General features: G+C 39.5%; 1 protein-coding gene across 1 annotated transcript in view; it reads right to left on the bottom strand.

Moving 5' to 3' along the window:
- Positions 1-3,417: 3,417 nt before the first annotated feature.
- CSMD3 (CUB and Sushi multiple domains 3) overlaps positions 3,418-27,867 on the bottom strand; it is a 1,052,627-nt gene continuing 1,028,177 nt past the window's right edge. The window contains exons 66-71 of the mRNA XM_075270295.1: positions 19,648-19,713; positions 17,710-17,868; positions 14,975-15,087; positions 14,260-14,347; positions 6,515-6,647; positions 3,418-4,615 (exon numbers count right to left, since the gene is read on the bottom strand). Coding sequence (XP_075126396.1) covers positions 4,456-4,615; positions 6,515-6,647; positions 14,260-14,347; positions 14,975-15,087; positions 17,710-17,868; positions 19,648-19,713 — 719 coding nt within the window. The 3' untranslated portion in view covers positions 3,418-4,455. The remainder of the gene's footprint in view (positions 4,616-6,514; positions 6,648-14,259; positions 14,348-14,974; positions 15,088-17,709; positions 17,869-19,647; positions 19,714-27,867) is intronic.

Here is a 27,867-nt window from a genome sequence, read left to right as displayed (position 1 = left end):
AAAGAAGTGATAAATTATGGATCTGGGGGGTTCTGTTCCTCTTTAGGGAGAGTGACATGAAGGGGCAAGGAGTCATATAGGAAATATTTATCTGGGATAAATATGCAAAAGTAGCTTTCCTACAAAGAAATCCGTACTCTAGTGCCTCCTGTTGGAAGGCAGCAATCCTAGAAGTCAATGCCTGATGCTTTAAATAGGCCTTGGAAGATAACTTGAATTAGCAAAACCTGCTTGTCTCACATTCTAATTGTATCTCAAAGGTTGTCTAAAGATTTGGACATTGAGTAATAAGAGTTCTGCGGTCTAACAGGTGGTGCTAGAGTCACAGCTTTCATCTTCTTTTTAGAAGAGGTAATTTGCATAATGAATTATAGTTTTGCAGCCAGTAGTTTTGCCTTCTAAAAATTCCTTATTAATAGATGTATTAAATTAGGCTTAAACATTGTGGAAGAGAAGATATAGAAATAGCGCCAATCTTGTTCATGGATTATACTTCATATTGAGGCTTATCCCCATGGGGCCAAGCTATAATACCAGATGCAGTGCAAAGACATTAATGGTGCAAAAATGTAAAGCTTTTCACTGTTTTCACTAACTCCAGTTCTTTGTATCCTCTAATAGGTGCGGCTCCACTGATTCTGACACAACTGGATTTTTTTCTCTAGCCCCAACTATTCCCAAGCAACAGATGCAGGTAGTTTTAGTGCCCAACATGGTAATAAGTAGAGATGAGTGAATAGTATTCGAAACGGCAGTGTTGAATATCACGCACCTATAGGAATGAATGTACGCAGCCGGCAGCGGCCACTTAACCCCCTGCGGGCCGGCCGCTCCCATTCATTCCTATGAATGCGTGGTATTCGAAACTGCCGTTTCGAATACTATTCGCTCATCTCTAGTAATAAGGCTCTCTACTGCCAGATGGGTGGTCCCTGTCTGTTTTCTCCAAGTCTGGACTGCCCACCTTACAGTGCAAAGTGTAATTATCACATTGGGTGCTAAAATTGCCTGTATCAATTACTCAAGAATGGTAAGGGCTAGAGAAAAGATTCCAACTGTGCCAGAATCAAATGACCGACATCTTTTAAAAGATATAAAGAACTGTTAGTGATCAGCGAGGAAGTTAGTGAAAGTGAGGAAGGTGGCAAAAGGTTCTCTTTAAAGATATCACAATGCAGGTCAAAACATATAGGTCAATATTTCATGTATTAGCTGGTTTTATGGAATATGGGAAATGTTCATACTTGGACCATATTGGAAAATCCATCAGGTTATATAGGACTCTGTGTCAGTTGCATGCACAACTAGATACTTAGTATACATTACTTATTGTGTATACTTCGGCATACACGTACAACAATTGGACATTTCTGTAGTTCAGTCTCCGAATTTCTATTATATATTAACCCAAATCTAATGCTGAAGGGGGTCATGCATTTGATATTATGTAATTATGCAGATATGATATAGACTAAAGAGCAACTCTTGTAAAGTTTTGGTTAAATTTATAATTTTTTTTTTTTTTTTTTTTTCTCAATATGATGGATTACTCCAAACAGTCAATTCCAATCCCGTTTTCTTCTTTGTATTGTGTATCACTCATTTTGTATACGGTAACTCATCGGTGTAGACACTGAGCTTAGAAGAAAGTTATGGTTATGAGAATGTGAATAAGTTTTAAGAATTTTTTCACAAAAAAATAGTTATTTTTTCATAAACTGTGCCATAATTATCAAGGTGATGTGTTCATTCTATTAAATTTTTTACAAAAAGGCTGAGAATGGTATAAAATTAAAAAATAACTTATACTCACCTACTCGTCTGGTCTGTACTTCCTGTTGCTTTTTGACATACAGGAAATGACTGCTCAGCCGATCACTGGCCAAAATGGTGAAGGCATTTCCTGCATATTGGAAGAGAACAGGAAGAAGAGACCTGAGGAGAACACAAGTGGTGGGGAATCTGTATCGTAACCAGAACTAATTTTATAATTTTACACCATTCTATTTTTTACAAATATCTGGTCAAACACCCCCTTTAAATTTCTGTGCTCCATTTTAAGGCCCACTGGAAATGAAAATTAGAATGAGAAATTTATTGAGCAAATTTAATAATCATTTAAAATTTTCGCATTTTTTTTGTTAATCGTTGGACTGTTTTCTAGGTATGTTGATGTTAACATTAAGAATTGCTCTTTAAATCCCTTATATTTCAATGTAGCATTTGAGGTTAGTAGCAAATAGTTGTAATGCAAACCAAATCATACCCCAGACCATGCTAAAATACGCTAAAGACCAGCTGTCGTATATGTCTTGGATTAAAAATGGAGAAAAAAAACATGCAGAAACTCAAAGCAAGGCCGAGTATCACTATGGACGTCACCACAGTTATCCCTCTTTGGTGTAAAATAACTTTTTGACACGATATAGTTGAGCAATGATGACTCAACACACACGGGAAGATTTACTAAAGATTTCTAAAATTTAAACAGTGTGGGCTTATACCAGGCAGTCAGAAGTTGCACCGTAACATCATAGTTAATGATAAGGCCGATGCATTTTGCTAGACACAGCATACTTTTCCCCTTCTTATGTTATCACTTGGTCGACCTACCTTAAGCCAAAAAATTGCACCAAAATTTTAGTATATTTTTGGTGCATGTCTGTGTATTTAAGGTCTGGTTCACATCTGTGTTCAGTATTCTATTCAGGAAATCTACTAGGGGACTTCCTGAACAAGCTGTGAGCTTATGAAAGCACATGGACCCCATGGACTATAATGTGGTCCATGTGTTGTCCTCGCAGTCTCCGCACGAGTCATGTGGAGAGAAAAGTACTTTATGAACTACTTTCCTCCCCTCATGACTCATGCAGAGACCATGCGGAAAACATACGGACCCCATTATACTCTATGGGGTCCATGTGCTTTCAGTGATCACCACCTATCAATGTGTTCGGTATTTCCGTTTAGGGTTTTCCCAAAATGGTTCACTGCACCGTTCAGGGTTTTCCCATCTACCTTACGTAGATGTGAACCAGGCCTTAGCCATGAAGCATTTCAAGTTAGCCATATCCCTTTACTATAGGAAGTGGGATACTCCTTTTGCCTAGAGACCCTCTAGTACAGCACAAAGGATTATCTAGAACACAGAAATGTGGCATTATATCAATTTTTAGCTCAAAATTCTGACGCATTTTGCTTACTAAATCTCCCCCCACTGACTCACACCTTAACCATTGAAAATAAATCCAAAAAATTGAAATAACCAAAATGATCAAGTAAATACAAAAAATAAAAAATAAAACCATAAGTGATTGTTGACTACTGCAGCCGACGGATTAAAACAATTTATTTAAAAAATTCTTATTACAGATTTTTACTTTTTTTTTATTTTCAGAATAATTCAAATTTCTCAACATTGTAGATTTAAAAAAGGGGAGGGGGGGCAGAATTATGAAAACCCACAATCTTCCCATATCCCATTTGCAATAGGGATGCCCCAAACCGAAAGAACCATCCCCTTCCAAATGCTAGAATTTGGGATTGCCCTATACAAATTGCAGGATAGGTATGGTAGGAAAGCTATGTAGAATAAGAAGTGTATAAGGATATTCAGGATCATTTTTTTTATTATTATCTGGACGTCGTAAAATAGGTTCCCTTTACATATATTGTTAACTATAACATGCATAGCATGGGATATTTCAGTTAACATTATTCAATGAGCAAGGCTCACTAATGGCGAGTCATAGAGTGTAGAAAACAAAAAATTTCCCGGGAAATTCTGGTGAAAGGTCTGGTTAGCACCCCATAGTCATTGATATAGTGGTTTGCTACAAATGTAGTTAGAAAACAGATTTCCTTCACCCTTACAATGCTATTAGGTCAGTGGATAGGAAATAAATAACCCCTGTACGTCTTAGGCCTTAGAAAACAATTGATGCAAAAACACTTAAATCATCGTGGGCCTTGTTCAACGTTGCCAAAGCACGAAAATGTAATATTCCTAATGCCTGTAATTATTCTTATTTTCTCCAGTAGTTATAGCAATTTTCTACCATATATTGGTTTGTTTGTTTTATGTTGTTCGAGACCTTCTAATATAGTTTATAAAGCACAGTAAATACTGATAATGGATGCTCCTCCAATATATGCAAAGTTTCGCGTTTAGATTAATCTCCTTTTTAAAAAAAAGAAAATAAATTGTAATTCAGCACTCATAGAGTGCAATGGATATGCTGGAAAACTTCCCATGTTGCACACGAAGAGCCGTTTCAGTTCTGTTCCACGTGGATCCTCCAAGATTTTAGTTTGTTTGTTTTTTTCCTCCAAGACCCTATGATTTCGTTTTTCTTTTTTCAAAAATGTGCTTTAATAGTAGCGGTGAACCGAGGAGTGCACAGCTGTACGTCTCAGTTTCCCAATTTTCTGAAGCCAAAAAAGAGTCTTCCAGCATTATACCATTGTGCATACTGTGTTCAAATTTGGGTCAAATCGTACTGCTTTTCCTTCCACAGATTTTGCATTGGTGTCGTACATTGGGTTTTCGAAAGCTGCTTGACCGTTGTTATTTTCATGTACAGAGCATCCTGTGTACTGTGTTTTCGGTGCAGTCCTGGGAAAATAATAATAATAATAATAATAATAATAATAATAATAATAATAATAAATTAAATAATCATAATACTAATACTATGGTAGATTATAGTACAGGAGTAGGCAACCTTCGTCACTCCAACTGTTGTAAAACTACAACTCCCAGCATGCCTACTTGCTCTGCTGCTCTTGGAACTCCTGTGGAAGTGAATGGAGCATGCCAGGAGTTGCAGATTCACAGCAGCTGGAGTGACGAAGGTTGCTGATCTCTGTTATAGTATTTAGTAATACCATATATTAATCATAAAATCAATTAATTAATAAAATCCTATATAATAAAATCCTAAATAATTAAAATACTATAAATGGTAATAGCATTATTAATTATATTAATAATTGTAAGTGATGACATACCAATAATAATAATAATAATAATAATAATAATAATAATAATAATAATAATAATAATAATATTATAAGATATTTAATAAAATAATCAAAATAAAAAGACAATTATTTCTAATATATAATACCATACATTAGTAAATATTAATAAAAACTATATTTTTGTAATATGAATAAATGTAACCACTAATGCAAATAATAATGAAATATAATATTATAATTATTAATAATAATAATAATAATAATTACAATAATGAATGATGATAATATAGTTAATAAAATCATAAAAGTACTTGTACTTTGTACATACTATGTATGTAGTATTATTTTAGTATTATAGTATGTATATATTAATACCATATATTAATACATACAATATATTAATCAAATGCAATAATAATACCATAAATAATAATATAATTAATAATACTAAATTATTAGAATATTGCCACCACTAAAGCTAATATAAATTATAATAGTACAAATAAAAGACAAAATAACAATAACAATAATAATAATAATAATAATAATAATAATAATAATAATAACAATAATAATAACAATAATAATAACAATAATAATAATAATAATAATAATAATAATAATAATAATAATAATATAAAGTTTAACACAATATTTGACATTATTGTCATATAGCATCTACTATAATATACAGGTGTATCAAAGTTTAATTTGAATCTCTTGCTGTAGCAACTCACAATGAAAGACAGTCAAGTTAAAAATTACTGCAACTGTTTATTATTATTAGGAATGAACTTTGCTACCCGCTTCCTCCAACCCAGTGACTACAAATAGGTATATAGGATAGTTATCATATCACTTTCTGATCAAGAAAAATCATGTTGTTTTAAGAACGACACATGATACACATATCTGTATGTGTCAATCAAAGAAGATGGGTAAGGAAAGAAACACCTGTAAATTCCTAAAGTGAATTATTTGAAACCATGTTATTTTACAAAGCTGCTCATCTCACTCCATAGATTATGGTAAATAAAGATACATTTGTAGTCAATCTTAGGTCAGAAGGCGTTTTATGTCTCCTTAGATTACTTTTTCAGACACCTTGCAGTGTGTAGGTCTTATTGGTCCTACATGTCCTGCTAAGGATTCTAGGAATAGAATATGCAGATAAGTCGTCCTTGATGTAAAAAGGAGACTCTGCTCCAGCCTCTGTTGCCTTCCATAAGGTGGTACAGAAGCAAGTTCTCCTTTTCTGGGACTTATTACATATATATTAGTCCTTAGTCATATACTTGGCTGATATATTACATGACTATAACAAATGATCCTCATATGACTACCAATAACATGAATATATTACAGAATGGCAAATCTTATATTCCATTTTTTAAATGTTTCAACTTTTGTAAGTGAAAGCAATGAAATTCTTAGCATGTAAAGCGTTGCCTATATGTTTGTCCTGCTGCGAGTTTATTAATCTGCTGGATGCATTTGACAGTCTTACCGCAGACACATATTAGTATCTCACCTTTGTTTATATAGATAAAAGCCGAAACCTGCGAATATTAGAGCGAAGAAAGGCACCAGGATTGCAATTGCGACAGAGCTGCTATTTGTCCCAAGTGACTGGTTTGACGAATTATCCTCTGACATGTTAATTCCTGTCAACAGAAAACGAGATAAGAATGTGACTTATCTGGAGCGCCTTGTAATTAGTACATCAGGAAATCTTATTTTTCTCTAATAATTTCTACATTATGACACGAGGCTTGCTGGCCATAAACAAACAGTGGGAAATGACAGGAGGTGGGGAAGAGTTAATTGAGTCTGCCACTTCGCAATTTCAAGCAGTGAAAACACAATTCACTGGAAATTATCTTTTAATGGGACTTTAAATTTTAATAGAACAGTTTGTGTAGGGACATTTAAAGGGAGCATGTCAGCAGGTTTCCTCATTACAAGGAACCAAGTTTTACTCGGAAATGCTCCGGAGTTTCAGGGAATGAAAAATTTTAAAATTAACCAGGCACGGGAAGAATCGGCCACCGGGCAGCTCTTATGGGTTTTCTCCCAAATTGCTGCATCAGGACTGACAGGTATGGAGGGGGCTGTCAAACAGGTAATGCACATTATACATTACATTAAAGGGATCCTATCATTCAAATGCATTTTTTTTCTTAAGAAAGGCTATTCTTCTCCTACCTTTCATTGTCTTCTCCATGCCTCGAATCGCCTGAAATTCTGTTTTTTATCGGTATGCAAATGAGTTATCTCGCAGCACTAGGGGCATCCCCAATGCTGCATGAGAACTTTCTCCACTGCCTCCTTCATCTTCGCCAGGAACAATGTCTTCATCTTCTTCTTCCGGCGCGCGGTGGGTCAAAATTCAATGCATGTGCAAGTCGGCTCTTCCAGCGGGCCTCGAGAAGAGCCAACTTCACATGTACTCCATAGAACTACAGGAGTGCACTGCGCCTGCACGCGTAAGCGTCCACAAAAAAAATGGCCACCCACATGTGAAGTTGGCTCTGCCAAAAGTCCGCTGGCAGAGCCGACTTGTGCATGCGTTGAATTTTGACCCACCACACACCGTAAAAAGAGGATGTTGCTGACGAAGATGGAAGCAGCGCTGGAGAGAGTTCTCTCGCAGCATTGGGGACACCCCCAGTGCTGTTTGAGTAATGGGGCCCACCCCAAGTGCTGCGAGAGAACTCATTTGCATACCGACAAAAAACGGGATTACAAGCGAACGGCGGCGTGGAGAAGACAACAAAAGGTAGGAGAAGAATAGCCTTTCTTAAGGTCAGTAGCCCACCAGAGAATATACCCGTTTCCCTATGGGCTGGTCTGAGTCTGCTCTAGCCTACATGTGTTGTGTAAAGGGACAGACACAACTTCATGTAGAGCATGCCGATCAATGAAATCAATGGAGCAGGGAGTTGCAAGTCTGGTTGTCCTATAGAACCTATGGTAAACTTCTGGTTAGACACCTAGATTGTCTGAGAACAATTAATATAACAACTGAACAAATCTGCTAGTTCCCACTAGAGGGAAATGGCAGTATTACGAGCAACAATCTATTTATTTATTTATTTATTTTTTTTTAAGTAGTCAAAGTAAATTCAAAGTATACTATTTCATATCTTTGAGGGGATATCGTCACTCCATAAGGAGAGAACCACCATTTAGGTGTGTGGAGTCTTATTAAGCTATGAGCACTCCACTGTGCAAAGGAACATGGGAAGAATATGCAAATCTGTCTTCCATGATGTAATTAGGATGCCAGTGCCTCAAGTATGCACACCAATGGAGGGCGCTGACTGAGAATGTGCAAGTCTGTCTTCCATGATGTAATTAGGAAGACAGAGTCTCAGTCAAACAAACCTATAGAGGACACTCCCTTTAATATCATGCCGACCTTCTCAGAGGCCTTTGCTTGCTATGATGTTGGGATTATACCAGGTACAGTCTCTCAGCCAAGGACAGCTGTTTCGATTTATTTGCATCTCATCAGCTTGGCACAGAGAGGACAGATCTGGCAGAGATGAGAGGCTTAGACAGGGTTGAGGGGATATCGTCACTCCATAAGGAGAGAACCACCATTGTTACCCATGTCTCGTACCTGTACTCGTGTCTAGTATCTGTAGTCATGTCTAGTACCTGTGCTCATGTCCAGTACTTGTAGTCTTGTCTAGTACCTGTACTTGTGCCTAGTACCTGTGCTCGTGTCTAAAACCTGTACTCGTGTCTAGAACCTGTACTCGTGTCTAGAACCTGTACTCGTGTCTAGAACCTGTACTCGTGTCTAGAACCTGTACTTGTGTTTAGTACCTGTACTCCTGTCTAGTACCTATGCTCATGTCAAGTACCTGGGATTGTGTACCTCTACTCATGTCTAGTACCCATATTCATATCTACAGATTGTTTCTGCAAAACACTGCAGAGCTAACACTAAAACACACTTTTCAAGGCCTTTGACTGTAAGAATGATGTCAATACAGGTCCGGCCAGCTGTCGCAGGCTGATAATTCTGGTGATGGTAATGGGACATGGTGACCTGACTGTTAGAAAATGGAGACTATGAAGGGGGCCACACGGTGGCTCAGTGGTTAGCACTGCTTCCTTGCAGCGCTGGAGTCCTCGGTTCAAATCCCGCCAAGGGCAAAAAACCATCTGCAAGGAGTTTGTATGTTCTCCCCGTGTTTGCATGGATTTCCATCCCATACTCCAAAGACATACTGATAGGGAAAAAAAAATGTACATTGTGAGCTCTATGTGGAGCTCACAATCTACATTAAAAAAAAAAAAGAAAAAAAAAGAAAATGGAGACTATGAGCAGTCTGTGAGAGGCAGGGCTATAGGGATTATGTGAGAGGCAGAGGAGGAATAGAGAAACATTTTAACAGAGGGGTGGGCCAAAAGAACAGGATGTTAGACAACTGAATCTGAGGTCACATGGTAGTTTTCTATAGTATCTGCAGGTATATCTCCTGTCTGTACAGGAACCCATGCTTGAAAGAAGAGGTCACACAATAATTATGGAACTTATTGTAGAAGGTAAAAGCAGGATAAGGAAGGGGTCTATTACTATTGAGTAGTGGTCTTTTAGACATTATAATGAGTCAAAAAGTCAGTGTGTTAAAGAGTATGAATGACTTTAATACATGAATAGGACAGACACAGCAATTATATGAACAAACTGGCCCTTTGGTCCAAAAAGGTCGGGGACCATTGCATGGTATCCTCCTCTATGACATCACTAAACCTTAATAGGAAACATAGAACGGGGCTGTTAAGATGATTCTCAGTTTTTATTTATTTTGATCATTTCCTATATTTGAAACATAACTTACAAATCAAACACCTTTCCTAGTTGCCATAAATATGTTTGGTATGCATCGATGTAACAATCTTGGCTCTATCCTATAAAATATTATGTAAACATAATAAAAACAACATCTGCGTCGGGGCAAAATATATTCAGCGATAAAATCCTTACATCTCGGTGAAGCCACACAATAAATATTTCCCTGCCTATAACTAGCGCATGTTTGTATGTATGTAGGCAGGTCTAGCAATCCGCTCCATATCTGTCTCAAAAGAAAAGGAATTGAAGCAATTTATAGTTTAATAATTCCTCTTTTTAATGAAGTGACAATTTTGGTACTTTATCACCGGGAAAGTTCACGAGGGAATGTAACATTTTCATTGTCGTAGTGAATAATTAGATTGTAAATATGAAGCTCCTGTTTATAGTAAATCCATAAAAACAAACAGGTGTTTTTTCGTTACTGTAGGCAAGATTGCTCTCAATAACACTGACACAAATTGGCAAACAGAACAGTCTATGAATCATTTATTATATGAACTGATGCAATAAAGTGCTTTGCCTATACAGCCCGAGCCTTGCAAATAAATAGCATTTATTTCAGCAGCAAAGAGTAATTGACCAAGTGGCCACCGGGGAACCGACATCTGAACTATATATGTTTTGTAGGTTTCTGTATTAGTAGGTTGTGTTTTAATATACAGTCCTATGAAAAAGTTTGGGCACCCCTATTAATCTTAATCATTTTTAGTTCTAAATATTTTGATGTTTGCAACAGCCATTTCAGTTTGATATATCTAATAACTGATGGACACAGTAATATTTCAGGATTGAAATGAGGTTTATTGTACTAACAGAAAATGTGCAATATGCATTAAACCAAAATTTGACCGGTGCAAAAATATGGGCACCTCAACAGAAAAGTGACATTAATATTTAGTAGATCCTCCTTTTGCAAAGATAACAGCCTCTAGTCGCTTCCTGTAGCTTTTAATCAGTTCCTGGATCCTGGATGAAGGTATTTTGGACCATTTCTTTCTACAAAACAATTCAAGTTCAGTTAAGTTTGATGGTCTCCGAACATGGACAGCATGCTCTCAAATGATCTGAAAACAAAGATTGTTCAACATAGTTGTTCAGGGGAAGGATACAAAACATTGTCTCAGAGATTTAACCTGTCAGTTTCCACTGTGAGGAACATAGTAAGGAAATGGAAGACCACAGGGACAGTTCTTGTTAAGCCCAGAAGTGGCAGGCCAAGAAAAATATCAGAAAGGCAGAGAAGAAGAATGGTGAGAACAGTCAAGGACAATCCACAGACCACCTCCAAAGAGCTGCAGCATCATCTTGCTGCAGATGGTGTCACTGTGCATCGGTCAACTATACAGCGCACTTTGCACAAATAGAAGCTGTATGGGAGAGTGATGAGAAAGAAGCCGTTTCTGCACGTACACCACAAATAGAGTTGCCTGAGGTATGAAAAAGCACATTTGGACAAGGCAGCTTCATTTTGGAAACAAAAATTGAGTTGTTTGGTTATAAAAAAAAGGCGTTATGCATGGCATCCAAAAAGAAACAGCATTCCAAGAAAAACACATGCTACCCACTGTAAAATTTGGTGGAGGTTCCATCATGCTTTGGGGCTGTGTGGCCAATGCCGGCACCAGGAATCTTGTTAAAGTTGAGGGTCGCATGGATTCCACTCAGTATCAGCAGATTCTTGAGAATAATGTTCAAGAATCAGTGACGAAGTTGAAGTTACGCCAGGGATGGATATTTCAGCAAGACAATGATCCAAAACACCGCTCCAAATCCTCAGGCATTCATGCAGAGGAACAATTACAATGTTCTGGAATGGCCATCCCAGTCCCCAGACCTGAATATCATTGAACATCTGTGGGATGATTTGAAGCGGGCTGTCCATGCTCGGCGACCATCTAACTTAACTGAACTTGAATTGTTTGTCCAAAATACCTTTATCCAGGATCCAGGAACTGATTAAAAGCTACAGGAAGCGACTAGAGGCTGTTATCTTTGCAAAAGGAGGATGTACTAAATATTAATGTCACTTTTCTGTTGAGGTGCCCATACTTTTGCACCGGTCAAATTTTGGTTTAATGCATATTGCACATTTTCTGTTAGTACAATAAACCTCATTTCAATCCTGAAATATTACTGTGTCCATCAGTTATTAGATATATCAAACTGAAATGGCTGTTTCAAATACCAAAATATTTAGAACTAAAAATGATTAAGATTAATAGGGGTGCCCAAACTTTTTCATAGGACTGTAAGTCTCATTTGCTAAGGGTTAAAGGTACAATAGCACACTAAACCGACGTGGGAGTATCATAAGTACATTGTATGAATTGTATTGATGTCTGGGCCGATGGTGCCCAATCAACCCTTTCCATTAATATCTTTAATGCCAATTCCATTCTTTAATTCAGTTTCCCCTGATGCAAATTTGATATACTATTGTGACATGTTAACAAAACCCTTAACGGGCTGAAATTCACATTATAAGTAAAGATGAGTGATCTTGGGATCGAGCAGGATTCGTTACAAATTTTCCAAAAATGTTGGGTTTGGGTGAACCCAGGATTTTTGGGGTTTTCCACCCACAAATTTTTATTATACTTTGAGATTTTCTCAGACTCCAGAGTATAACAAGTGAAGATGCAGAGAAAATAAAATATTCTGACCTCTGGTTTCTTTCCTGGTGTCTGGTCTTCACCCATAGACTCTTGTTGCCTCTTCCACCCTCTTCCGCAACTTTCTCCAATGTCGAGCAGACCTAGGTCAACGCTAAGGCCTGATCACATGAGGCTTCAGACATCATGACACTTTGATCCAGTATCATGACACCAATCCATCCACATGATCATTTAGGCTTAACCACAGGCCTTAGCAATGACTCCAAGGTCTCCAAGGTCTGAGAAGATGGAGAAGAAGCTGGAAAAGGCTGCAAGAGTCCATAGGAGAAGATAGAACACTGAGAAAGAAAACATGGTGAATTTCATTATTTTTTATTTTCTTCCCAACTCCCCAACATCTCCACTAGTTATACTCTGATGACAGAAGAGATCCCAGAATATGATAATGTCACTTTCCTGCTTTGGACTGAATTGAAACTTGAGGGCAAACCTTGAAAATTTTCATGAAATGAATTGCACAATGTTCTTCAGCACTAATATTAAGTAGAATTACTCCTCGAGGAGAGCGCACCTTTGCAGGTGTGTGGAGACTTACAACATCATTTTCACACCACTGAGGGATTGTGGGAAATATGCAAATCTGTTTTCCAGGATGTAATTAGGAAAACAATAAATCTGCCTGCTGCCCTCTAGGGGTAGCCCCCTTAAAGGGGCTCTATCAGCAAAATCATGCTGATAGAGCCCCACATATGCGTGCATAGCCTTTAAAAAGGCACCGTAAAAGTTATATTAAACTACCCCCCCCCCCCCCCGTTTTAAAATAATAACCTAAAAAAGAATGTGCTCTACTTACAGATCGTGCACGCTGGGTGGGCATTCAGGGTGTGTCTTCATCTTCATCCCCGCCTCTTCTTCCTCCAATGTCCTCCGGTCCCGTCCTCCTCCGGCGCTCGCTCGCGGACACTGATAAAAAAAAAAATAGCCTGGGCGCATGCGCAGTAGCTGTAGTAGAAGCCGCATACTACTGCGCATGCGCCCAAGCTATTTTTTTTTTATCAGTGTCCGCGAGCGAGCGCCGGAGGAGGACGGGACCGGATGACATTGGAGGAAGAAGAGGCGGGGATGAAGATGAAGACACACCCTGAATGCCCGTCCAGCGTGCACGATCCGTAAGTAGAGCACATTCTTTTTTAGGTTATTATTTTAAAACGGGGGGGGGTAGTTTAATATAACTTTTACGGTGCCTGAATAGCCTTTTTAAAGGCTATTCACGCATATGTGGGGCTCTATCAGCATGATTTTGCTGATAGAGCCCCTTTCAACATCATGCATGACTTTTTCAACAAGCCTAATGCTATGATGTGGGGATTAGCCAAACCAATAAATCTGTTCCAAACGTATTTCCAGGAAATCCTGGAAAACAGATTTGCATATTTCCCATAAGCAGAATTAATGAATGCACTTGTGGTTGCTAGCTTGATTTTAGACCTACAAACTTTACATAGCTCATCCTCTTCACATTCAAAGTGAATGGCAGCTGTACTGCACAAGCTGAGTAAGTGCGAAATAAACTTTTACTGCTATGAAAATACTTCTGTATTGCCAACTATATATTTTTTAAAAAATTCTAATCTCAGGGCACAAAATTCAGGATATGTTGAGCAAAGAGGAAAAGTAAGGAAGAACACATCTGTATCTACATAGGAGCCATGTTGGATAGAGTATATCATTTGGAAAAGCAAAGTTGTAAATGATCAAAATAAAGCATAAAATAAAATGGTCACCTACCTATACTTCTCAATCCGAATTGTCCATAGTCTTTCCCATGAATGGACCCTTGAAAAACATAGGTAGCCCCATCTGGCTCAGCTGAGACCTTTCAAACATAACATTTTTAGTTTTAGAATAATTTAACATCTCCTTAGTTTAGAGCCAAATGCATGGAAAGACAAGAAAAAAATATTCACCAAAAAACAACAACTCAGTATGTGTCTACAGTCAATAAAGTACAAGAACCTAGGTTCTCTGTAGATGGACAAGTCTGATATTGCATACTAGAGTAGACTGGGTAGCGCTAGTGTTGCATACAATTGGTTCCAGTGAATCCTGGTCAAACACCTATTCCTGCAGACGTCTCAATATAGTTTCACCCACCATGTGGCCAACCATACATGAGTTTTCAAACAGGAGAGTGGAATAAGACACTGCCATACACCTGATGTTCCTTGAGGATATAGGATCATACATGATGAAGTTAGACACTCAGCCCTTATTTTCTTCAACAAACATCTACCACACTTTAGATGGTTGGCCGCTCCTGCTCAAATTGTCAAGTATGGTCAAAGTTAGTCTAGTGCCTATGCCTAACTTGAGCCTAGAAATACTTGCATGCTTTTTCCTCTTCCTCTACTCTATTTCTACCATGATAATTCATCTTGATGCACTGAAGCAATTTCTCATCTACCCAAGCATGATAAACATGTTATAATAGATTTATGCTTACAAATCCATCCATTGCCCATTTCTCATCTTTCATTTTGCTCAAGGAAGTGTGAGCTGATGATTTTACTGAATTTATGTGCAGAATCAGGCGCGCTTCTTGGCTTTTGTAAACTCCTGTTAAAAAAAAATTGTTATAATTGAAGCCAAAAATAGTTAAAATCTAGTAATTTACTCAAATGCAACCTCTTAAAGGGGTTTTCCAGCAAACAGAACAATATTTAGATTAGTAGATAATTAAAGGCTAAATATTTTTGAAAATATAAATAATTACATTTTTTGTAGGATTTAAAAAAAATTTCTAGCTATCTTAGTGGTGACAGTCTTTTGTCTCGATCGGTTATCACAATAAGGAAATCATGGTTGAATTTCTGATCAGTCCCAAGTGGGGTTGAGCCGATCTTGAGATCTCAGGATCGATTTTAAAATCTGATTTCCGATCATCTTCCAGCCGATCCCGATCGCATTCGTGAAATTTGCTTGATCTCCAATCGGGATCCGATCTTTCCCGATCCTGATTGCTCAACCCTAATTGTATATTATATATACAGTAGGGTTGAGCCGATCTTGAGATTTCAAAATCCAATTTCCGATCATTTTCCAGCCGATCCCGATCACTCAATCCTAGTCGCGAGGCATAGAAAGTTCCGGCATTCATGGTCCTACCCATGAGAAACTGATCAAGATTAAAGATGTCACCACTAGAGAGTGAGTAGTACTCGATCGAGTAGGTATTTGATCGAATACTACGGTATTCGAAATACTCGTACTCGATCGAGTACTACTAGCTGTTCGAAGTTAAGATTCGATGCAGAACCAGCATTGATTGGCAGAATGCTATACATTGTCAATCAACGCTGGTTCTTCTCTTACCTTTAGAAGTCTTCTCCCTGCGCAGGGTCCCCGCGCCCTCTTCCGGCTCTGAATTCACTCTGCCAGGCATCGGGCTTGGGCAGAGCAGACTGCGCATGTCCGCTCGGGCATGCGCAGTCAGCTCTGCCCAGGCCTGATGCCTAGCAGAGTGAATTCAAGGCCGGAAGAGGACGCGGGGACGCTGCGCAGGGAGAAGAATCCAGCCCAACCCTCACTCGTGGACTTGGTAAGTAGAATTTGATCGAATGTTGCCTACCCTTGAAATGAGCATTTCCCCCCATAGACTATAATGGGGTTCAAAACCCGTTCGAACAGTCGAACAGTGTGCGGCTGTTCGAATCAGATTTCAAACCCCGAACATTTTAGTGTTCACTCATCTCTAGTCACCACTAAGATGGTCAGAGAAAATCTGTAAATCTCTGCAAAATTTTTAGTCTTTTGTGTTTACAAAATGTTAACTTTTTAATCATCTACAATTTAATTTCTAATTTTTTGTCCAATTCTATTCCAATTGGATCAGAACTTGTCGGCCCAATTATCATTTACATAGTATGAACAATGTACATCATGTTTCAAAAAAGAATTTCCGTGGGTCATAATTTTTTATTTTGTATCTTACACATCATATTATTTGTCATACCTTAAGACCACTTGTATGCAAATCACAAATCTGTAGACTCATACTATATTCTTGGGATCCTGATTATGTACCGTATCAATGCAGGCAATGGTTTTGTCTCATTTTATAAATTAGTGAAACAAAGTCTTCTCGATTTCTTGCAACATTATACAGGGTTAGGCAAGGAAGTATGGATAATATGAATGGGGCGCCACGCAAGGTGGATAAAGAGTGGGGGTATCTGCTCGTCAGGAGCCGCCATTTCAGTAGCAATGGAGACATGGTCTATAGAACATCGTATATTCATGTAAACACCTTTACTGAAATGGGCCGTTCTGTCATTCAAACACAGAGACGTTTCTGGAATCATTTCAACATTGGCCATCATGGTCGTGTTCCGAAGTTCGGCCGTAATCAATGTTTTAATTTCTTTTTTCTTTTTTTTTTTTTTTTTTTAATTTTAGTAATGGCAACATCCAAGCTACACTTTGAAAAAATAAAATGTGAGTTTTGTTGAAAAATGAGTGTGTAACTGTTATTTCAAATCATCCATACCTCCCTGCCTAACCCTGTAGAAATATAGAAAAAATTAAGTGTAAGTTTTTTTAAAAAAATGTAAATTCTTATAGGGAAAAAATGTTACTTTAGCCTTTAATTCTCATGAAATGTGATCATAAGAAAGCTGACCTGAATGAACTGAGTACTAATGTGCAATGTAACAAATAGGGATTGTCAGAGGAAACTGAAGGATTGTAATGTATTCCAGTGATAAAAAAAATATATAAGATTTTCGGAGGAAATATGTGAACAATTTAATTAGGTTGCAGGGACATTTTTATTGTAGACAGCACAGCTCGGCTTGCAAATTCAAGTCTGATAGGCTTAACTGGAAAAGGTATTCTATAAATGTCACTGAACAGAGATCCATTCTACTCTAAATACCCAAAAACGAGCCTATTTCACATAGGTAAATGACTTGAAATCAGATGAAAAAAAGAGATCATTACTTGTAAAGTTTTCTCAGTGCTTTATAAGTTCGAAAACTTAGCTAAAAATGTCACAAGAGCAAAAAAAATATTGCAACCATTGCATTCTAGGAGAGCTGGCATTACATGTGTAATAGCATGTGCCATATAATTAGGAAGCAATTCCAAGTTCACAAGGCTAGCAAAGAAAAATGAATATAAAAGTGGCAATATATAATAAAATCTACCGGACTACGCATTAGATGGAACAGTAATAATTACCTGACAGAAGGAACTCGGTGTTGCTATTGATAAGTGTTGCATTCACCTTCCCCGTTGATACATTGTAGCTGTTAACTGTCAAATTCATTGGCTGATTCTTTCCTTTTAAGTTGTAAAAGCCTTTCCATATATAATTCCGAGAAAACACATCATCTGGCACTGGTGAATTAGAAAAAATATTCATTATATTAAAGAAACTAGTAACAAGCGTTCACTCGGATAGAGTTAGAAAATATTGCAAGAATTTAAAGGGAGACTGTCAATAGAACCCAGCCCTGCCAATAGATAGGTTAGGATCACCAGAACCCAGCCCTGCCGATAGATAGGTTAGGATCACCAGAACCCAGCCCTGCCGATAGATAGGTTAGGATCACCAGAACCCAGCCCGGCTGATAGATAGGTTAGGGTTCCCAGAACCCAGCCCGGCTGATAGATGGGTTAGGGTTATCAGAACCCAGGCCTGCTGATAGGTGGGTTAGGGTCACAAGAACTCAGCCCTGCTGATAGTTAGGTTAGGGTCGCCAAAATCCAGCCCTGCCGATAGTTGGGTTAGGGTCACCAGAACCCGGCCCTGCTAATAGATAGGTTAGGATCACCAGAACCCAGCCCGGCCGATAGATAGAGATGAGCGAGTAGTATTCGATCGAGTAGGTATTTGATCGAATACTACGGTATTCGAAATACTCGTACTCGGTCGAATACCACGCAGTAAACGCATTAAAAATTCTCACTATAAATATACACTGTATTTTTTTTTTTCCAATGCCTACGTAGCTCTAGTTCCTGTCCCACCTCCCCTGCATAGTTATTGCTGTAAAAAAAAGTGCCAGGGAAGGTGTGAGGGGAATTGAATTCTTACATGTGGTATTCAACTGAGTACGAGTATTTCAAATACCGTAGTAATTGATCGAATACCTACTCGCTCGAAAACTACTCGCTCATCTCTAGTTAGGCCCACCAGAACCCAGCCCTGCTGACAGGCTAGGGTCACCAGAACCCAGCCCTGCCAATTGATGTGTTAGGGTTAGACAGAAGACGGAAACCCGACAGACAGTGAGCACCGGTGAGCGTTTTGTGCTCTCTGTGGAGAAACCATTTTTTTTCAAAACGGACACAAAGTCCTGCATGTCCAACTTTGTGTCTGGTTAAAAAAAAAAATGGTTCCGCCGTGGAGCGCACAAAACGGTCACGGCTGCTCACGGCCAGACACTTTCCAAACCCATTCAAATGAATGGGTTTGAAAAATGCCTGCAGGTTTCCGTCTCCTACCCAGTTTTGGGCAGGAAATGGAAACCTGCAGAACGGAGGCCGGGACGCAGATGTGAGAGACGCAGAATAGAACACACTTACCAAAATTATCCTAAAAGCTTGTTGTTTTTGCGCCCTTACTGCTATCAAATTGACCAAATGATGCCCAGCATGTAGCCATGGGCTCTTACTAAATGTGTCTAATAACGTGAGCAAAAGCAAGAAATAAACAACAAACACTACAAAAAAATCAGCACACACTCATTTCATTTCATTGTCAAGCTGTACATTCTAGAAGAACTCATGGCTGTGATCCTCGGAATTGGAATTTTTTTTTTTTTTTTTTAACTTTTAAAACAGTAAACATGGTGAGTACCAGTGACGAGTGAATCAATTAGCCCATTTTGTGACTAATTAACCTGATGTCTTGTGGGAAAATCGTTTTCGCATTTCACGGTGCGTTAGATTCGCAGCTTTGCACATGATTTAGTGAATTGTTAGTGGATTCAAATGGTGGAGAGAGTTGATTTCTTTATGGGTTCCCTTGTAAAAAGGATTTTATATTACATATATGCGACACAATAAAATTGCACAAAACGACAACAAAATTTTGGAAAATATTTTAGGTCCGGAATTTTTTGAAATTTTGATTTTTAGTTTTCGGAAATATTACAATTTTGTTTTACTTACCACTTAGTTTTGGACCCGGAGTCCCCATCACTGGCTTTGTTTTATTCTCGAATGGCTTAGAGCCAGCTAAAAAAAACCACACAAACGTATTACGCTCAGTTAACTTATGTTGAATGTTGGATTTAATTTGATGCATTGCAGAAAATGTTATACCTACTGTTCTGTACTCTAAAAATAAAAGATATCAGATGTACATCTCTTATATAAATATGACCCCAATGGATTGCAAAAATAATGATTTGACAGTTTCATATTTAATGCACAGAATAAATATTGCATAAGATATATCCTAACAGATACTAAATTATTTTTGCAATATTTTTTATTATTTGGAATAATACATGGCCAAGAAACTTTTATTAATGTTAGATTAATGTTAGAAAAGTGAGCGTAGGACCACTGGGACATCCACCAATTCCAACAATGGGGATCCATATTTTCTAAACTCCTGGGCCCCAATCCAAAATCTGTAATGGCCATCTATAATACTGGTGTCTTTTTATGTTGGACTGCTGAGGCTTCGCTACCTGGGAACTTCCTATGGCCTCCTATAGCCCCGTTGTAACATCTTTGCCCGTCCGGGCTTTCGCATCATCATCTGGCCACATGCTGCGGCACAAGAGGTGTGTTTGACTGTGATTTCTTTCCTTGGGTTCTTGTTGCATTGTCTGAGCACTGTCCTATTCTTTCACCTTGGTAATTGATTTTCCACCGCACCTCCTTCAACTAGAAGCGGACATGCGCAGTCGGCTCTGCCCAGGCCTGATGCCTGGCAGAGTGAATGAAGAGCCAGAAGACGCCGCGGGGAAGCTACACGGAGAAGACTTCTAAAGGTAGGAGAAGAACCAGCGCTGATTGGCCGACTGTATAGCATTTGGCCAATCAATGCTGGTTCTGCATCAAACTTTTCCATTCGAATAGCGAGTGCGAGTATTTCGAATACCGTAGTATTCGATCAAATACCTACTCGATCGAGTACTACTCGCTCATCTCTAGTTATAATGGGGTCTGTTGTTTTTAACTGAAAGTGGAGGAGGAAATAGTCCACCGTACAGGACCGATTCTTGGCAGACTCTACAATGGAGTCTCCGATGTACAATAGATGTGAACCTTACCTTACAATATGTAACTGTTAATGGAAGACTACGTTCTAAATAAAACAAATACACCTAGCCAACACATTGCTCAATAAATACCCATATGTGTGTCCAATTGTTAAAGAAACAAGACGACATTAAAATGTTGAACACAAATAAAACTAATGGTAGCTCAAACAATAAAAGATAATGCAATGTGGTTACAAAAGCTACAGAATTCACTCGTGTATGGCAAGATATGTTCACGCTATGTTTCTATCGTTCATGACAACAGATACAGTAAAAAAAAGGCTTCAAAAGGTTGAGGTAGAAGGACATCTGTTTTTATCCTTTTTTTTTTCCCATTGGCAAACAAGCAGAGCCTACAAGGCTTAACATGAAACTTTCCGTATAATGGATGTCCTTCCATTGGCATCCATTTGCATGCCTTTTAAGCATATTTATTTAATGGACCAGCTAAGCAGATGATGTGAAATGACCCTAAATATTATATAAAAATGAATTTACATAATCTTATATAAGGAGAGCAAATTGAAAAAAAAATGATGGAGCCTACTTTGAGCTGTTACTATAGAAACTGAAGGTAGAGCGAGACACAGGTTTTATTAGGAGGATGATAAGCCATGGAACGAATCACTATTATGGTAGTGAATGGGCTGCGTGACATGGGCAGGGTAAGTTAGGTTTTCTAGTTGACTCCAGAGCTAAAAGGATCCTTTACTGGTTATATTAAATGGGTGGCTTCTCTTCATGCCCCTTAAAGGGAGTCTATCAAACCAATGACTGTACCTTGTAGAGCTGTTTGCATACTTTCCAAAAATGCATTTCTGATTCTGCATTGCAGCTCCATTTCCATGAAAATCGTTATTCTTATGAAAATTAGCTTCATGAGCATTTAGGATAGAAATTTGTTGTCCTCTCCAGATAACCAGCTCAAACTGCACCCAAAGTGTGACAACCTAGGAGATGTCACTCGAGCAATGGGAACAGAGCTAGGCGGCAGATAGGAGGGATTATCTGGAGCAGAGAGTGAATCCCTGAAGAAGAAATGTCCCTAAAGCCCTTTTCAGCTAATTTGCATAAGAATAACATCCAGATTTTCCTAAACATGGAGCTGCAATGCAGAATAAAAAAGGCATCTTTGGAAAGTGTACAAGCAGCGCTAGAATATACTGTCCGTTTGATACCAATTTTCCTACTGAGAGACTCCATTTAAGATAATGTTATGGCAAAGAATCCTATTGTGTAAGACCTGTCTAAAAAGAGACACAACCGTATTGTGCAGGGACCCCGAGAACACCACTATATAAGTGAAACGTGTTGGGTTACCTGGCAGTATCTACTAGTTCATGATTTTTTACATTAAGCAGACGACAGTAAAAGACTAATACTTAATAGAGATGAGCGAACAGTGTTCTATCGAACTCATGTTCGATCGGATATTAGGCTGTTCGGCATGTTCGAATCGAATCGAACACCGCGTGGTAAAGTGCGCCATTACTCGATTCCCCTCCCACCTTCCCTGGCGCCTTTTTTGCTCCAATAACAGCGCAGGGTAGGTGGGACAGGAACTACGACACCGGTGACGTTGAGAAAAGTAGGCAAAACCCATTGGCTGCCGAAAACATGTGACCTCTAATTTAAAAGAACAGCGCCGCCCAGGTTCGCGTCATTCTGAGCTTGCAATTCACCGAGGACGGAGGTTTCCGTCCAGCTAGCTAGGGGTTAGATTCTGGGTAGGCAGGGACAGGCTAGGATAGGAAGGAGAAGACAACCAACAGCTCTTATAAGAGCTAAATTCCAGGGAGAAGCTTGTCAGTGTAACGTGGCACTGACGGGCTCAATCGCCGCAACCCAGCTTTCCCAGGATCCTGAATGGAATACACTGTCAGTGTATTCCCGTATACCCGATATATACCCCCGATACCCGTTCCAACGGTGTGCCCCCCCACCTTCACCCCAGAAATACCCTGCAAGTCCCCTAGCAATAGGATTGGGGCTATATACACCCACTATTTTTGCTACTGCCATATAGTGCCATTGTCTGACTGGGAATTCAAAGAATATATTGGGCTTACATATAACTTCAATTCCAGGGAGAAGCTTGTCAGTGTAACGTGGCACTGACGGGCTCAATCGCCGCAACCCAGCTTTCCCAGGATCCTGAATGGAACACACTGACAGTGTATTCCCGTATACCCCATATATACACCCCAAATCCCCGTTCCAACGGTGTGCCCCCCCACCTTCACCTCAGAAATACCCTGCAAGTCCCCTAGCAATAGAATTGGGGCTATATACACCCACAATTTTTGCTACTGGTATATAGTGCCATTGTCTGACTGGGAATTCAAAGAATATATGGGGGTTACGTGCACCCACAATTTTTAATACTGGTATACAGTGCCATTGTCTGACTGGGAATTCAAAGAATATATGGGGGTTATGTGCACCCACAATTTTTAATACTGGTATACAGTGCCATTGTCTGACTGGGAATTCAAAGAATATATGGGGGTTATGTGCACCCACAATTTTTAATACTGGTATACAGTGCCATTGTCTCACTGGGAATTCAAAGAATATATTGGGGTTATGTGCACCCACAATTTTTACTACTGGTATATAGTGCCATTGTCTGACTGGGAATTCAAAGAATATATGGGGGTTATGTGCACCCACAATTTTTAATACTGGTATACAGTGCCATTATCTGACTGGGAATTCAAAGAATATATTGGGGTTATGTGCACCCACAATTTTTACTACTGGTATATAGTGCCATTGTCTGACTGGGAATTCAAAGAATATATGGGGGTTATGTGCACCCACAATTTTTAATACTGGTATACAGTGCCATTGTCTGACTGGGAATTCAAAGAATATATTGGGGTTATGTGCACCCACAATTTTTACTACTGGTATACAGTGCCATTGTCTGACTGGGAATTCAAAGAATATATGGGGGTTATGTGCACCCACAATTTTTAATACTGGTATACAGTGCCATTGTCTGACTGGGAATTCAAAGAATATATTGGGGTTATGTGCACCCACAATTTTTACTACTGGTATATAGTGCCATTGTCTGACTGGGAATTCAAAGAATATATGGGGGTTATGTGCACCCACAATTTTTAATACTGGTATACAGTGCCATTGTCTAACTGGGAATTCAAAGAATATATTGGGGTTATGTGCACCCACAATTTTTACTACTGGTATACAGTGCCATTGTCTGACTGGGAATTCAAAGAATATATGGGGGTTATTTGCACCCACAATTTTTAATACTGGTATACAGTGCCATTGTCTGACTGGGAATTCAAAGAATATATTGGGGTTATGTGCACCCACAATTTTTACTACTGGTATACAGTGCCATTGTCTGACTGGGAATTCAAAGAATATATTGGGGTTATGTGCACCCACAATTTTTACTACTGGTATATAGTGCCATTGTCTGACTGGGAATTCAAAGAATATATGGGGGTTATGTGCACCCACAATTTTTAATACTGGTATACAGTGCCATTGTCTGACTGGGAATTCAAAGAATATATTGGGGTTATGTGCACCCACAATTTTTACTACTGGTATACAGTGGCATTGTCTGACTGGGAATTCAAAGAATATATGGGGGTTATGTGCACCCACAATTTTTAATACTGGTATACAGTGCCATTGTCTCACTGGGAATTCAAAGAATATATTGGGGTTATGTGCACCCACAATTTTTACTACTGGTATACAGTGCCATTGTCTGACTGGGAATTCAAAGAATATATTGGGGTTATGTGCACCCACAATTTTTACTACTGGTATACAGTGCCATTGTCTGACTGGGAATTCAAAGAATATATGGGGGTTATGTGCACCCACAATTTTTACTACTGGTATATAGTGCCATTGTCTGACTGGGAATTCAAAGAATATATGGGGGTTATTTGCACCCACAATTTTTAATACTGGTATACAGTGCCATTGTCTGACTGGGAATTCAAAGAATATATTGGGGTTATGTGCACCCACAATTTTTACTACTGGTATACAGTGCCATTGTCTGACTGGGAATTCAAAGAATATATGGGGGTTATGTGCACCCACAATTTTTACTACTGGTATATAGTGCCATTGTCTGACTGGGAATTCAAAGAATATATGGGGGTTATGTGCACCCACAATTTTTACTACTGGTATACAGTGCCATTGTCTGACTGGGAATTCAAAGAATATATTGGGGTTATGTGCACCCACAATTTTTACTACTGGTATACAGTGCCATTGTCTGACTGGGAATTCAAAGAATATATGGGGGTTACGTGCACCCACAATTTTTGCTACTGCTATACAGTTCCATTGTCTCACTGGGAATTCAAAGAATATATTGGGGTTATGTGCACCCACAATTTTTAATACTGGTATACAGTGCCATTGTCTGACTGGGAATTCAAAGAATATATGGGGGTTATGTGCACCCACAATTTTTAATACTGGTATACAGTGCCATTGTCTCACTGGGAATTCAAAGAATATATGGGGGTTACGTGCACCCACAATTTTTGCTACTGCTATACAGTTCCATTGTCTCACTGGGAATTCAAAGAATATATGGGGGTTATGTGCACCCACAATTTTTGCTACTGCTATACAGTTCCATTGTCTCACTGGGAATTCAAAGAATATATGGGGGTTACGTGCACCCACATTTTTTGCTACTGCTATACAGTTCCATTGTCTCACTGGGAATTCAAAGAATATATTGGGGTTATGTGCACCCACAATTTTTACTACTGGTATACAGTGCCATTGTCTGACTGGGAATTCAAAGAATATATTGGGGTTATGTGCACCCACAATTTTTAATACTGGTATACAGTGCCATTGTCTGACTGGGAATTCAAAGAATATATGGGGGTTATGTGCACCCACAATTTTTAATACTGGTATACAGTGCCATTGTCTCACTGGGAATTCCACAAATAATTTGGGGATTCATTCACCCTACATCTCAGGCTCTTGCCATATTCACCCAGGTTGTCAGTGCTGCACCAGCTCGTTCCCAGACAGCTCGTCCCGAAAAACACGTTACCTATATAGAGGATTTGGACAATGAAGACAACATGTTCTAAATCTAATGTCTGCACCTTCTCCAGAATTAAAATAAAGGCAGCGTTTAACTTTCAAATAGCACTGCACAAAGGAAGAGCTTATCAGCTTGTCTCATGACATGCTACTGAAAAGTTTCATTTGTGTATCTTAATGTAAATATAGTTGTATAAGCTTTTTGGGTTTTAGGCACTGCCAAGTTATTTATTACCACCCGCTCCCTTATAATGATGATGACGCCAAAGTCACTGTGGGTGTTCAGAGCTCACAGCTTTGGGTGACATTTGTCTTGCTCTCTGTCTGTACCAGCTGTCTTTTTGGATACCGTAAAGTTATGTTGACTTTATTAACAGCTATAGAAGCTTTAGCCAGGTTGTGACGGTGTGTAACCCTAACAACACTAAGTGGTATACACATTAATAGTCAGTCTATGTACGCTAAACGTATCACTGAAGTAATTTTTTTTCCCTCTCCCCTAATATAAGAAAGGAACAGACATTAGACCTAGACCGGGGTTCGAGGCTTGAAAAAATCCAGTATTATTTGTTCTTCATGATGTGAAATATGTGTTGAAAAGCAACCCAAGATGAAGTCAGCCATGTGTGCCAGTGTGTTACTTGGCATGCCTTTGCTGGCCCCAACTGTAAGGGTCACTCTCCATTTCCTCCATTTTCCACTCCCCTTCACACCATTTGTGGTGAAGCAATGGGATGCACTGAAGTGCACCCTCTAGCCTCGTGTGGGATAGGGACATCAGATGCCACTCCAACCCCCTCGTCTTCCTCCGCCAGCCAACGGTGCGAAGATGAGAGGAGTGTGCTCTGAATGTTTTCTGCCTAGCAGAGGCTAGTTCTCACTTACGAAAATGGCCCCACTTTGACCTGTATATCAGGCACAATGGTGTAGGTTTCAAAGAAACATGGCACCAACAAGTTGGAAAACGTGGGCCATGCGTGGACCGTGTTTGAGTCTGGCAAGCTCCAGATCTGCTACCAGGTTCCAGCCATTATCACAGGCGCAAAAATGCCAGGCCCCAGGTGTAGCAGGGAAAAAAAAATGCCATCTCAGCCAGGATGGCATCCCTGACCTCGGAGGCACTGTGCTGTCTGTCCCCCAAGCTGATCAGTTTCAGCACGGCCTGCTGACATCTCCCCATGCCAGTGTTACAGTGTTTTCCGCTAGTAGCTGGGGTGGAGGTTGCAGCTTCGTAGGGTTTCAGTCTACTCCTGCCATGAATTTTGGCCTGAGAGAGGAGATAGGCCACCCCAGTTTGCACCTGGGGAACAGACTCCACCACATTCACCCTGCCTGTCATTAAAGATAAGCACTGCAGCATCCCTGACCACAGGCGCTTGTCCATGTGTCGGTGGTCAAGTGGACCTTGCAGCAAAGCGCAGAGCTCTGGGCCCGACTGATGTTATGGGACACATGCAGGCGCAAGGCAGAGACAGCACACCAAGAGAAGTAGTAACGGCTAGGCCCAGCATAGGGAGGTGCCCCAGCTGCCATCTGCTGACGGAAGGCCTGGGTCTCCAGAAGCATAAACAAACACCAACATCTCCAGGGCCAGCAGTTTATCGATGAGGCTGTTACAGGCTTGGGCATGGGGGTGGGTTGTATTGTACTTCTGCCTGCAATGAAAAGCTTGGGAAATGTGGAGTGGCTGGGAAGAGGCGCATGATGGTGCAGGCCAAAAGGGCGCATGAGGGTGAACTCCCCAATGTGTCAGAGATAGGTGTGTAGGTGTCCTTGCATCATATACTTGCACCATATTTGGCTTTGGAAGTTAATTTTGTGCCAAAAAGTGGTTAAGACAGCGATCCCTCAGCTACTCCCGTTACACTGTCTATTGAAGTTACCATCTGTGGAAGTGGACCACCATTTCTAAGATCCCAAAGGAAGCAGGCAAGAGATGTGCAGTTCAGAAAAAAAGATGAGAAAATAAGTTTAGGCTGTAGAGCACAGAGGGATCGGAGAGGACAGAGCTGGTGTCGGCCAGGTATTCCCACAACAT

The sequence above is a fragment of the Leptodactylus fuscus genome, chromosome 4, assembly GCF_031893055.1.
Source record: "Leptodactylus fuscus isolate aLepFus1 chromosome 4, aLepFus1.hap2, whole genome shotgun sequence".
Classification (NCBI taxonomy): Eukaryota; Metazoa; Chordata; class Amphibia; order Anura; family Leptodactylidae; genus Leptodactylus; species Leptodactylus fuscus.
This window is presented reverse-complemented; position numbering and strand designations above follow the sequence as displayed.